General features: G+C 49.3%; 2 protein-coding genes across 2 annotated transcripts; one reads left to right on the top strand and one right to left on the bottom strand.

Moving 5' to 3' along the window:
• Positions 1–28: 28 nt before the first annotated feature.
• N7479_008097 (uncharacterized protein) lies at positions 29–9746 on the top strand (the record flags this gene model as incomplete). The annotated part of the gene is made up of 2 exons (XM_057255791.1): positions 29–84; positions 218–9746. The coding sequence occupies 2 exons, from the start codon at positions 29–31 to the stop codon at positions 9744–9746; spliced, it is 9585 nt and encodes a 3194-aa protein (XP_057109653.1).
• Positions 9747–10103: 357 nt separating this feature from the next.
• On the bottom strand, positions 10104–12199 carry N7479_008096 (aminotransferase-like domain-containing protein; the record flags this gene model as incomplete). The annotated part of the gene is made up of 9 exons (XM_057255790.1): positions 10104–10361; positions 10443–10805; positions 10829–11266; positions 11320–11396; positions 11454–11621; positions 11674–11716; positions 11772–11803; positions 11890–11926; positions 12029–12199. 9 exons carry the CDS (start codon positions 12197–12199, stop codon positions 10104–10106), a joined length of 1587 nt encoding a protein of 528 aa, XP_057109652.1.
• Between the last annotated feature and the right edge of the window lie 411 nt (positions 12200–12610).

Raw genomic sequence — 12610 nt, 5'->3', positions numbered from 1 at the left:
CGCTGTCCATGTTGGCTAGCGGGGAGAGATGGTTAATACAAGCTTGACATCGGTCTTCCTGACGCCGGATCCTAGCTTTAATTGGTATGGAATCGCTACTTAGACCATGACCGTTATACTGATCGATTTAGGTTTTTTCTCTTGGAACTTATTGTGTCCTGCATTCTGTAAGTTTGTGCTGTTCAAGGCAGCTGGATTACGCTGATCGCCGGCATAGCGCTCTGTTCTTTTTGCTTTACTTCAATCGGCTTTTCGCGAACCTCATTTCCTACGCAATTCGAGCATACACCTGGCATTACTACCGCGCATATGTCGATATCAACGCACTTCAAATCTCGCTAATTGGTGGGAGAATCTTCTTCAAGGGCATTCGGTACCATGGCGTGAACGAAACGATCTTTATTCATGGAGGATTCATAACATGGCGCTATTGGACGCGTACAGTCGAGCGAAATGACTTGACGGGTATTCGGCGTAAGGCAGATCTTGGTCATCATACCTCAAGGAAAGGACATGCGCAGCCCCCGCGCGATGGAACAGACGACAATCTGGGGGAGCAAGGAGGCATAGGAAAGACGACAAAATTGCCGTGTCGGATTACTATCAACACATATGGCCTTGAGTGGTTCATCTACAACCGGACTCCCGCCTATGACAGTATCCTTACTGGCTTTGGATACTCTCCTAAAAATGTTGATTTAGATGACGACACTTCAAACCCCCCAGGGGCTCGCGGCATGGCAGAAAATGACAATGCAGGGAACGCCTCTGATTTTGACGATGTGACTGGCCGTCAGCCAACCATGCCGCAGCGCAGCATGAGTGAGAGGAGCAGGGCTGCGTCACAGAAAACTACGATTCGTGAATCAGAACTATCGGACCCTGTATCCAACATGTTACAACTCCTACCCATAAGGGTGGATTGCCAGAAAGGAGCCATTGTCATGGGAAATGAGCATACCCGATCTGTGTTGACAGCGATATTCGATACGGGAACAGGTACCATCGATGCTTCCAATTCGAGCCCTCTTGATTTGTATCGTCAAATATTTTCGTTTCAGTTCAATAATCCAGTGATTCAAATGCGGCCAAATCCGGACTTCAAGCAGAACCAGTCAGCGACCGCCAAAGATCTAGGTGCTATGCAAGAGACAGAGCCCGAGTTTAAGAAAAAACCGCAAAATATCTTCAACTATCAAAAGCAGAGGCGCAGAGTATGGCACAGCGTTCGAGACTTGGTCCCATATTTTCAGACATCTGTCGAATCGTTCCATGACGGTGGCAGGCACACCAATAGTATGCCGAGAAGCCAGGCAGAGTTTCCTGAGGTCCGTTGGACTGGTCTCTCTCGGTATCTAGACGAAGATAGCGAGGACGACCACGAGAAATGGAATTCAGTCGAATATGGCAGGTTTTCTACAATTGTGGATAGCCCCATCTTGAATATAGCCTACTTCTGGGACATCCCTGGACGAGTCATCCAACCAGCATCAACTGTTCGGTCTCAACCAATGGATAACAATATCAATAATGCTCCTCCTCCGGAATGGGGGATTGACATCAAGGTTGAAGGAGGTACGATAAATTACGGACCATGGGCTGATAGGGAGCGGGTTGGCTTGCAGAATATCTTTTTTCCAAACTTCTATCGCAACGCTGAGCCGACAGAGCAACTAGCCCCTGGTGTTCTACGACAAAGCACGGCGTTTAGGTTACGCGTGGAAATCAACAAGGAATTGACATTGCGCATTCCGACACGGGAGTCGTCCAAGGATTGGCAATGGAAGGGCCGTGCTGATGCCGTTGGAGGTGCATCGAGAGCAAAGAAGCCAAATGATCAGAAGAAAGCTCGAGCCAAAGAAGGTGACAAGGGGCACCTTGGCCCTGAAATTCGCCCATTCGGGTGGCTTTCCCTTTGTGTTGCTGCCGACTCTACCATCAATTATACCATGGATATGGTGGGATCAAGCGCAGGGTTTCGCAATGAACTTTCTATCGACTTGAGAGAGTCAAGATTATCATCCAGCATCAACCACGGCTTACTCTGGCAATGCCCTCGGCAACAGGTCACTTGCAATCTGTCCAACCCGCTCTCCTGGAATAGTCTTCGCACCTGGAAATTTACTGCCGAAAGCCAGGACCTACAACTGTTTCTCCTACGTGATCATATATTCCTTCTTACAGACCTTGTAAGTGACTGGGCTTCGGGACCGCCTTCGGACTACTACGCATTTGTGCCTTTTATCTACAATCTCGATCTCAATTTCTCCGACTTCCAACTTTACATGAATGTCAACGACCGAAATATCATCAACAACCCTTCGGATCTAGGGGATAACCGATTCATTGTCATCAAAGGCAAGCGCCTGACGTCGAATATCATGATACCATTGAACAAATACCAACCTGAACAAAATGCTATCGAGTTCAGGGTCAACCTTGAAGATGGTGGCGTGGACTACACAACTCCTCTATGGGACACTCTGCATGAATTTTTGCCGCAAAAGTCTATGGCCACTCTGGAGAATTTGTTCATCGACGGTTCCTATAACTATCTCCAGTCAACGTCCCCGGAATTGACTGACACGCTGATACTCAACATCGATGGAACTTCGCCTCGCCTATACCTTTTTGGATTCTTGATCAAGAGTTTCATGGCCATCAGAGAGAACTACTTTGGTGAGGAAATGCACTTTAAGACACTTGAAGAATATCAAGAGCTGGTCTATGCCAACGAGCCACCGTCAAATCCCACAGGCATCAACCCGAACCGAAAGTCAAATGACATGGATGTACTTGTGCGTGTCACGGTTGGTGGCCCCCGTGCTTTGCTTCCTGTGAACATCTATGATCACTCAAAATGCATGGGACTTAGCGCGGCCTCACTCGAAGTGGATCTGCGCTTCACCAACTACTATATGGATTTGCAATTTTCCATCACTCCGCTGAAAATTGATTTGGAGAGCATTCAGCTGGATGGCCCCTCCACTGTCTCTAGCACTCAGCTGTTCATTGATGGAATCTCGATTTACGGCCATCGTCTGTTTGGTTTGCCGCCGCTTGAACCAACCTACGTGTGTAATTGGGATTTTGAAGTCGGTAGAATTGTCGGAGAATGCTCCACCGAATTCTTGGCCTGCTTGGCTTCATCTTTGAAGAGCTTTGATTTCTCGTTTGACAACGAGGAAAATGCTTTGCCAATGCTGTTCCCGGAGCTTATATTTGACGTGACTTTCTTGCGAGCCAAAATTGACTCAATTCATGTCTCTGTGCTACTGGACCAAACAGCTGTGATTTTAAGCACACAGCCCTTGAATGTGAACTTCAACGATTGGGCAAACACCAAGTTTTCGAAACGCATGAGCCTTCTCGTTCCAGATATCTCGATCTCTGCCGTTGATCGTCAATCTGTCTCTCAACACAATCCATCAGCAGGAGAAATGGTCCCCCCCATAGGACTTTTCCAATTCACAATTAGGCTGAAGATGGCTTTGCGTAAATCTGATATTGCTGAGGGTCAAAGACTTCAGCAAGAACATATCAAAATCCATGATCAACGAACCCATAGGGCACAGTGGTTGCTTTTTGACTGGGAGGAGACTGGCCCAGCTCCAACGCTTGCTCCTGACGACGACGTATTCCCTCCAACTATGGCCATACCTTCAATGCCTGAACCTATTCATGCCATAATTGGCTCTGTCAATTCATCATCATATCAAGGATCTTTGGGTCATCGTCCCATTCGAAGCGCTAAGAGCTTTCTTGTCCAGTCAGAAGCATCGAGTATGAAGAGTGTGCGGAAACACACTGCCAACAGCCCCAGAGCAGCCTCAGAACCTGTTTCAAAATCACGACCTTTTCTGCCTACCCGAGGATCGACCCCATCCGTCTCAAAAACAGACTGGCCGAGAGATGGACTAAACTCCGGGCCTCAGGCAGACGCATTCTCGTCTTCTGCGACACGAGATGCAAACCCGTGGATAATGCCAAATTTCTCTTATTACAAGCTGCATTTAGATACATCTGAACTTCCGTTGCCATTTACGGATGAAGATTATGCGATGGGTGAAGACTCGGGAATGCACCACAAGTCTGTGTTTCTCACATTTGATGACGATCAAACGAAATACACGAATATTGCGTGCGAGCTCCCGCTTGGTATCCGAGGATTTTGTACACCCAAATTCCTTCTAAGTTTAGCTACCTTACTGGACGGCTTGGAACCAAAGCATCCTACGCGAATCATCGACTCGCTTCAAAAGGATGTGATATCGAACATTGTTGGTTACGATAACGCCATGAGCCAACCGAAAATTTCAACGGCCGTTGCTCTTCGTGTTCCCTCCATTCAATTACGATTAGTTGACATATCGGAGGCCCCCAACAACAAACAGATTGAGTTCCGAGATGAATACAGCCTCGAGATCCGTCGTCTTCATTCTGTGTTCCGGAGAAAGGTTCAACGTCAGAAAGGCGATCTGCTTGAAGGTCTCAAACAAGGCGTGACGGTTCATGCAGCAGCGGACCACGTCTCGATTTCCGTCGAGGGGAGTCGAGAAGATTCTTGCCACGAGAAAGCTGTCTTTAACTCTCACTTGGAAGATGTGAATTTCTGGCTCGTAACCTCGCCCAATGTTCGCTCTAATCTTCAAATGCGAACGTTCAACACAGTGTCATCGGCAAAGTCCGTGGAGCGTCTTGCATTTCTCGTTCGTCGGGCCACGACCATGTTTGATTCTGTCGCATCGTCCTTTCAGCAGCTTTTAACGTCCAGCGAGAAGCGCCTACAGTACCTCTTATACTTCCTCACTCAATCAGCTACTGATATACCGGATCCAATCTTCCTTTCTCGCATATCTTACGTCCTTAGGGTTGCTTCGACTCACCTGCGGCAACATGACTCGTGGAAAATCATATCTCGCATTCGCAAAATTTACAAAAGCCTACCTGGTCATCGCAACCGTGAGTTAGAGGAGAAATGCCGTTGTAACAATTTTGCTCTACCGGCAAATGCCAAAAAGGCTGTGTTGTCTGGCTTTGACCATTGGCGAGCTTGGGACCTAGCACATGTTGCCAAAAGCTATGTCATGCGCCGTGTTTGGCCGCATGCCGCTGAACGGCAGACTTCCCAGCCTTCAATGTTCCTATCATCTACAGTCCAAACGTTCCGATTCTCCATGGATCCTGGCCCAAGAGAAAGCGATCTGATCGTAGGGAATTTGTCCACTGCTGCATCATTTGCTCCAGACGCGGCTGGAGATGAAGGGAAGCGGGGCAAGAAACTCATCACCCTGCAGTCTTATTGCGGATCATCAACCCTTAGGCTGCGCTGGGAAATTCTGGACCTTGTTGAAGGGGTGACCAAGGTCATGTCGAATATCACACTTAAATCCTCGCCGGGTCATGTCCCAAGTGATAAAGAGAAGATACCGACCGAGTTGCAGTTCATGTTTGGCACTGATTTTGGTTCTATCACCCTCGACTGTATCAATGTTAAGCTTGCTTGGATAGCCAAAGCTCTCCGAGGATCGATCGTTCACAAGTCACTTGGTGCCAAAAGCTCAGAACACGAAGACCTCGCGGTACTGCTTAGCGCTGAAGGATGCTCCTCTGAGCTTCAAAGTCAATCCACGGCTCTGATGTTGTCAAGAATCGCTGACCCATACTTGTACGTTTCGCTCGCATCAGAGGAGGATGGCAACGAACGCAGACACGATTGGAAGCTAGCTGGGTCCTGCAGGAAGCTTCGTTATGACATTAAAGAAGACCCTGTCAGCTTGGCACACACGGCAGACAGACTTATCGCGGACGAAGTCAAATACATCCAACAGCTTATGGATAGTGTCAAAGTACCAAAGCCGAAATCAGATCAGAGCCTCGTATCGAATAAGCCCATCCGTGACACCTTCCATGCGGCATTGTTCTTAGAAGATTATCGGTTGACCTTTAGTCTTCTACCATCTTTGACCTACCTTATCTCGGGCGAGGTGGCTCGCATGTCAGTGATGCCCGCAGAGGCATCCAAAATTGAGGTTGACTTTGATGTGAAGAAGAACTCGCACATGTTCGTATCGGGCGAAGGCGACAGATTTAATGTCCTATCAATGCTGGAAATACCCCCCGTAAACGGGCGAATCCTTGCAAATCTCTTATCAGAGCGCAAGGAAGTGGAGGTTGATGTCACGATTGAACTCATCCGCCTAGAAACCAGTGCTGTGCGCAGTCTGCTGGCTGTTTTGACAGGACCTGATGTTTCCCATATGGTTTGTGATCTCAAGCAGAACTTGGATGTTCTTCAGTCACACTTGAAAGACGTGCTGTCGCTACAAAAGGTATCTCCAAAGCCCAAACCAGCATCTGATGGCCAAGAGCTCCTCTACAAATCCCGTCTCACAATGGCTGGATTCGAGATTCATGCCATCGCACCTGGCCTTAATAGCAAAGATTACTCTGCGGAGATGATCTTCAGCCTTGGGATGATGCGTATGCGACTTCAAAACGGACTAGACCGGGGATACTCCATGGAGCATCCCGAGTTCAATATTGATGCCTCTCAAATTATATTTGAGCTTCGAAGACAGGAAAAGTCTAGCAGTCAAGCATATGGCGGCTTTTCTGCTGGGGTGAAACTTCAGGGAACCTCGGCGATCCGCGAAAATGGGGAGATCACCAGAGCGTACCATTTCACCAGCGACAGGTTCGATGTCGAACTGTTCGCTGAGACAGCAGCCCTTGTGGTCGACATTGCCGTCTATACGCAAGAGCGCATCAAGACTCTGGACCTGTCCCATGAAGTCAAGCGTCTTAGAAAATTAAGACATCGTGGCCACGTTGATACAAAAGATGGAGCTACCACTGCCCCCGAAATCCACGTCAACGACGAGTCCACCCCGGACAATTTCCTGAACGCTCTTTACTCTTTACAATTCCGGGACATTCAAATCGCTTGGAACATGGCCACGATGCACGACAAGTCTGGTCGACAGCCCGAAGACTTGGTCTTTTCAATCCAGCAACTCGAATTGTCTAACAAGAAGAAGAACGCGGCCAAACTTCGGATTGAAAACATGCAACTTCAGATGGTACCATTCGGAGCGGACAGAGGAAAGCGCTCGCTCAATTCAGCGCTCATGCCAGAGCTGGTCTTCAACGTAGCGTATTCCTCCAAAGGGAAGGAAGTGTGGCTTGTGTTCCAAGCAGCTGGCAAATCTCTCGACATACGCGCCACGTCTGAGTTTATCATTCCGGCAAGTATGATACAAAACTCAATTGCTACTGCAACCGAGGCGCTTCGCGAAGGCAAGGCTGTGTGGGCAACCAGAGCAGACTCGCCCGAAAACATCGATGCCAACAAGGATCGCAGCCTTTTCGGTAACAGACGATTGCGGTCTCTCCTTGTCGATGTTGACTTTGCAGGAGCTACTGTCACCCTTCAAGGCAAACTTGGCCATGATCACCAGACATTGTTAGCAGCCACATGGAAGGGTAGTCGACTTTCCGACGCAAAATATGGCCAATATGTCCAAGGCGATGCAGCAACCACAGCAACCGTCCGAGCACCGGGAGTGGCGCTCAAAGTCCAATTTGAAGACAACGGCACCGATGATCCCGCACTCAATGCGGAGTTGAAGGTCGATCCCTCCACGAATACATTGTATCCAACCCTTGTTCCTCTCGTCAAGCAAATGACCGCCACGGTCAAGCAGATCATGGGCAACCAGCAGGGTCAGGCCCGAAGGCCATCTGCAGCAGCGAAGCTACAGTCACAGAAACTAATGCAGGAGAAGCCATTTGGTGCCGCCGATCCAACAAGCATCCTTGGTCGGTGCAAGGTAAATGTTGGACTGCTATTTTTCAGACAGGAGTTTAGCTTAAGCTGCCAGCCTATTGCAAGAGTCGCAGCTACTGCAAGGTTCGAGAGTGTCTATGTGACTGTCAATACGGTCCTATCGGAAGAGCACGGCCGGTTCCTTGCTCTATCTTTGGCTTTCAACAGTTTGGAAGCATCTGTGAAGCATGTGTACTCCAATGAATCAACCGCAAGCTTCGAGGTCAAGTCCATGGTGTTGTCTTTGATGAACAGCAAGCACCTTGGCCGAATGAACGGATTGTCAGCTATTTTGCGCGTCAGTCCAATGAAGGTCGCAGTCAATGCCAAACAAGTTCAAGACTCTTTGCTCTTCAAGGAGATCTGGCTTCCATCTGACAATGAAACCAATTCGAGTGAGACCGTCCAGCCAGAGCCGTCTGAAACGCAAACCTATATTGTGCAGCGATACCAACAGGTTGCATCGGCATCCGCATTCCCATGGAACACTACTATCGCAATCGAGAAGCTTGAGATTCAATTGGATTTGGGCTCGACCCTAGGTAAGGCACAGTTTGCCATTGTTGATCTGTGGGTATCTACCAGTAAGACATCCGACAATGAGCAGAACATGTGTATCAATTTCGACTCAATTGCCATCGAGGGTAAGGGTCGCATGAGTGGAATTGTCGAACTTGGAAAGCTGAAAATTCATACCTCCATCGAGTGGCCTGAGGACCCCCATAAGACTGGGGGACAAACACCGTTGATTCAAGCCACAATTTCCTTCCATCACCTCCAGGCCAAGGTGTCATTCGACTACCAGCCTTTCTTAGTTGCACAGATCGCCATGTTCAATTTCTTGATGTACAATGTTCGAAACACATCCGGCGCGCAGAGTCAACGCCTTTTCAGTATCCTAGAAGGTGACAAAGTCCAGCTGTTCTGCACATCTCTGACAGCATCACAAACATTTGCGCTATTCCAGGCATGGCAACGCTTGATCCAAGACGTCCAAGCAGCCTACAAAGCATCACTACTCGAGGTAGAGCGGTACCTCCGTCGGAAGTCTTCTGTTCTCACCGAGCGCCTCGGTGTCAGCGTCAAGGATCTAGCAAAGAAAGACGACGAACAACCCGAAAAAGCACCTATCTCTCTACATACGGGAGTCGTCGTGAAGATCCACCACGTCAACCTTGGAGCATTCCCCAGCTCATTCTTCGACAACCAAATCTTCAAAGTAGAAGCCTACGACGCCGAAGCCCGATTCGCTGTCTCCCTCGAATCCAACAAAATCCACAGCGCCCTAGGCCTAACACTGGGACAGCTTGGCGTAGCGCTATCCAGCATTACACGGCCCACATCCGCGCAACTCGACGAGCTCTCAGTTGATGAGATCGCTGAGCGAGCCGCCGTATCTCGTGGTGGAACAATCCTCAAAGTGCCCCGACTAGTCGCAGGCATGGAAACCTGGCAGGTTCCAGGAACCCACCAGATCGACTACATATTCCGCAGCACGTTCGAGGGCAAAGTCGACGTTGGCTGGAACTACTCGCGCATCAGTTTCATCCGCGATATGTGGGAGGCGCACTCGCGGGCGCTCGCGTCGCGACTTGGCAAGCCCTTGCCGCCGTCTGCGGTGCGCATCACCGGTGGACCGGGAAGCAGTGCTGAAGGAGGCGGTGCTAGCTCTGAGAAGCAGGAGAAGATTACTGCGGTTGTCAATGTGCCCCTGTCCAAGTACACCTATACTGCGCTCGAGCCGCCAGTTATTGACACGCCGCAGCTCCGGGATATGGGTGAGGCTACGCCACCGTTGGAGTGGATTGGGTTGCAGCGTGATAAGCTGCCTAATGTGACGCACCAGATTATCATTGTCACGCTGCTGGAGATTGCTAAAGAGGTGGAGGATGCGTATGGCAAGATTCTGGGTTCATGATCTTCCCTCTCGCCCTTCATTGTTACTTTTTTGATTACATTGCCCGATACCATCCATTGTTGTTTTTGTACATATTAATTAGATCACATCATTAATCATACCGATAATATTCTTTTGGCTTCATATTAAAACTCGGATAGAAGAATAAAATTGTAAAATTCAAATGTTGTTGACTAGGAAGCAATCAATTGACCAAAAAAGAGAGAAAACCGAAAATTTATATTTTCTGGAACACAGCGCAAAACGACCCTTTTCCGAAGCCACGATATCTATCCTCTAAAATCGCAAAACTAACCATGTTCATGCATCCTCTTTGTACTGAAAAAGATTCGTCAAAATCGTAGGCCAGGTACCAAATTACAGGCCAAACTGAGTGCGCAGAGCCTCGGCGAAGCGCGAGATAGCTTCGTCAATCTTCTCTGAGGAAGCAGCGGCGAAGGTCGCACGGAAGAACATCTTCTCCTCGACAGTGTCATGGTCAGGTTTGAACCAGCTACCGCGGGAGAGCAGGACACCTCCGTTCACAGCCGACAGGAAGATATCTTCTTCAATAGCAGCGCGAGTCTTGCCAGCAGCAACGCCAGGGTGCTTGTGCCAGTCAATTTCCATCCAGTTCTGATTAACTAATTAGTATTTTCCAGAATAATAGATGAACGGAATAGACAGGGACGATGAAAAAGACGAGGGGAAACTTACGAACATGCCAGCTGCGGGGGCTTCCCAGTGAACGATTTCGCGGGGCAGATGCTTCTCACAGGCGTGAACGAGCGAGTCACGACGAGCAGTGTACGACATGCGCAGGTTGATCAGCCAATCCAAGTACCCGGAGTGGCCCCAGTGCTCATCGAGAAGTTTGAAGAGTGCGAGCTGGGCAATACCACTAGGGTTCTGCGAGGAGACCTCGAAGTTACGGACGAAGCGCTCGATGATCTGCTCGGAGGCGACGATCCAGCCAACCCGGGAACCGGGCGAGATAACCTTGGAGAAGGACTCGAGACGGACGACACGGCCATCAGTGTCCATGCTCAGGAATGAGGGGACAAGCGATTTGATGAACTCCTCGTGGTTGGAGGGGGTGGGACTGGGGTGGCGTCCCCGCTGGTATAGGGCTGCATCTGCAGGAAGTAGTAGGGCTCGTCCTCGATTATGATGAGGTCGTGCTTCTGTGCGACCTCGTATACGGCGTGGCGGCGTTCCGCGGACTGGGTGGCACCGGTCGGGTTCTGGCCTGTTGGGATGGTGTACAGCACGTGAGGCTTGCGTGCACCTCGGGCATCGACGTCCCAGTTGCTGAGGATTTCGTCCATTCTATCTGGGAGCAGACCTTGTTCATCCATTGGGATGCCCACGACCTTGATTCCCAGGGGGAAGGCGGTCTCGGCGGCACTGGCGAAGGTATATTCCTCCATGAGGATGTAGTCTCCGCGCTCACAGAACAAGCGGAGAGCAGTGTCCCAGGCATAGGTGCTGCCGGGGGTCAGGGTGCATTGCCAGTCGGAGTAGGGAGGGCTGTGGATGATCTGCTTTGGTTAGACTCTGCTAAGAAACGAAAGATGTGGTATTTTCTACTCACTTCAGTGTGCTCTGTGACAAAACGAAGCAATGGCGCAGCTCCGGTAGCTTGTCCGTAGTTAAGGGCAATCTCCAAGTCTAGGCAATTGGATCAGTCATGGCTATTTCTAATGCATGAAGAGAATTGAGACTCACCGTAGGTGCTAATTCCTTCTTGAATATCATGCTTTCCAGCGTGAAGAACCGTGCCTGACTTCCGAGTAGCCTCTGGAGAGAATCCGGGGGCAGTGGGAACCTTGATATCCAAGTGCTCGAAGGGGAAGTATTCAGACGAGGGCAGTCCACCACCGAGGGAAATAAGACCTTGAAATCACAATTAGATAATTGAAAAAGGAGAAGTATTCTGAAGTATTACCTGGGTTTTTCAGGTAGCGAGCGGCAGTCTTCAAAGTGGACGCCTAAGGTGAGCGGATTAGCAAGAGTGGACTTCGCATTGCGCAATTGAGTGCGAACCTTGCGAGATTTGGATTCGAGTGAAAACCGGTCTGAAATGGAATGAAAGTAAGTATAAGTGGGATGGATAATTAAGAAAACAATTTCGTATAGATAAAGGGTACAAAAGTAAACATACGCTCAAATTGCTTAGCCTTGGGCTTGGTATAGCAGATCTAACGCCCCAAGACACAGATTAGCATTCCATATCCTAGAATTGGTTGTATTCTTTGGCCCATATCCTTGCGACGACAATGCCCAATCTAGAGTTATCATACCGGGCTCTTAAACATATCACTGTTGGATGCCGCGGCCACGCCGGTGGGGATCTTGGCCATCTTCTCTCTCCATGCTGGCACGCCATTGACGGTCAAGGGATCCGGGATAGGGACAGCAGAAGTATCGGTGACGCCCACCAGGTTGACATCTAGGGGTGTCGGTGGACTCATTGTGATTGGGTTGGTGGCGGTGTAAATGCGAATTGCGGAATCGGAGGGGTATGCGGGGAGATGTGCGGAAGGGTGCGCGGAGGATGTCTGGTATATCGGATTCGTAGTAGAACTGGTAGGTCTGTGAAAGCAGAGCAGGCTATATATGAAAGAAAACAAGAGAACTCTCAGGTGCTACAAAGTGCAACTCGGCGAAAGCGGAGCGGAACTTGATCTCTCTCCATCCCGAGGGCTTTCTCCGAACCACATGACTCATTTTACAATATTTGGAATAACAAAGTAGATTTTTGATCTTTGGTCTTTATTTCCATACTATCTCCGGGGTCATTGGCTATAGATAATGTGTTTTTGTTAGTCGTATGCACTGGGATGTCAAAGGGCGCATGGTACTTACGCTTTTAAACTGGATTG

Source organism: Penicillium vulpinum, assembly GCF_028829585.1.
Source record: "Penicillium vulpinum strain IBT 29486 chromosome Unknown utg000003l_segment0_segment0, whole genome shotgun sequence".
NCBI classification, from domain to species: Eukaryota; Fungi; Ascomycota; class Eurotiomycetes; order Eurotiales; family Aspergillaceae; genus Penicillium; species Penicillium vulpinum.
The sequence above is the reverse complement of the archived record's forward strand: the minus strand, read 5'-3'. Positions and strand labels throughout refer to the sequence as shown.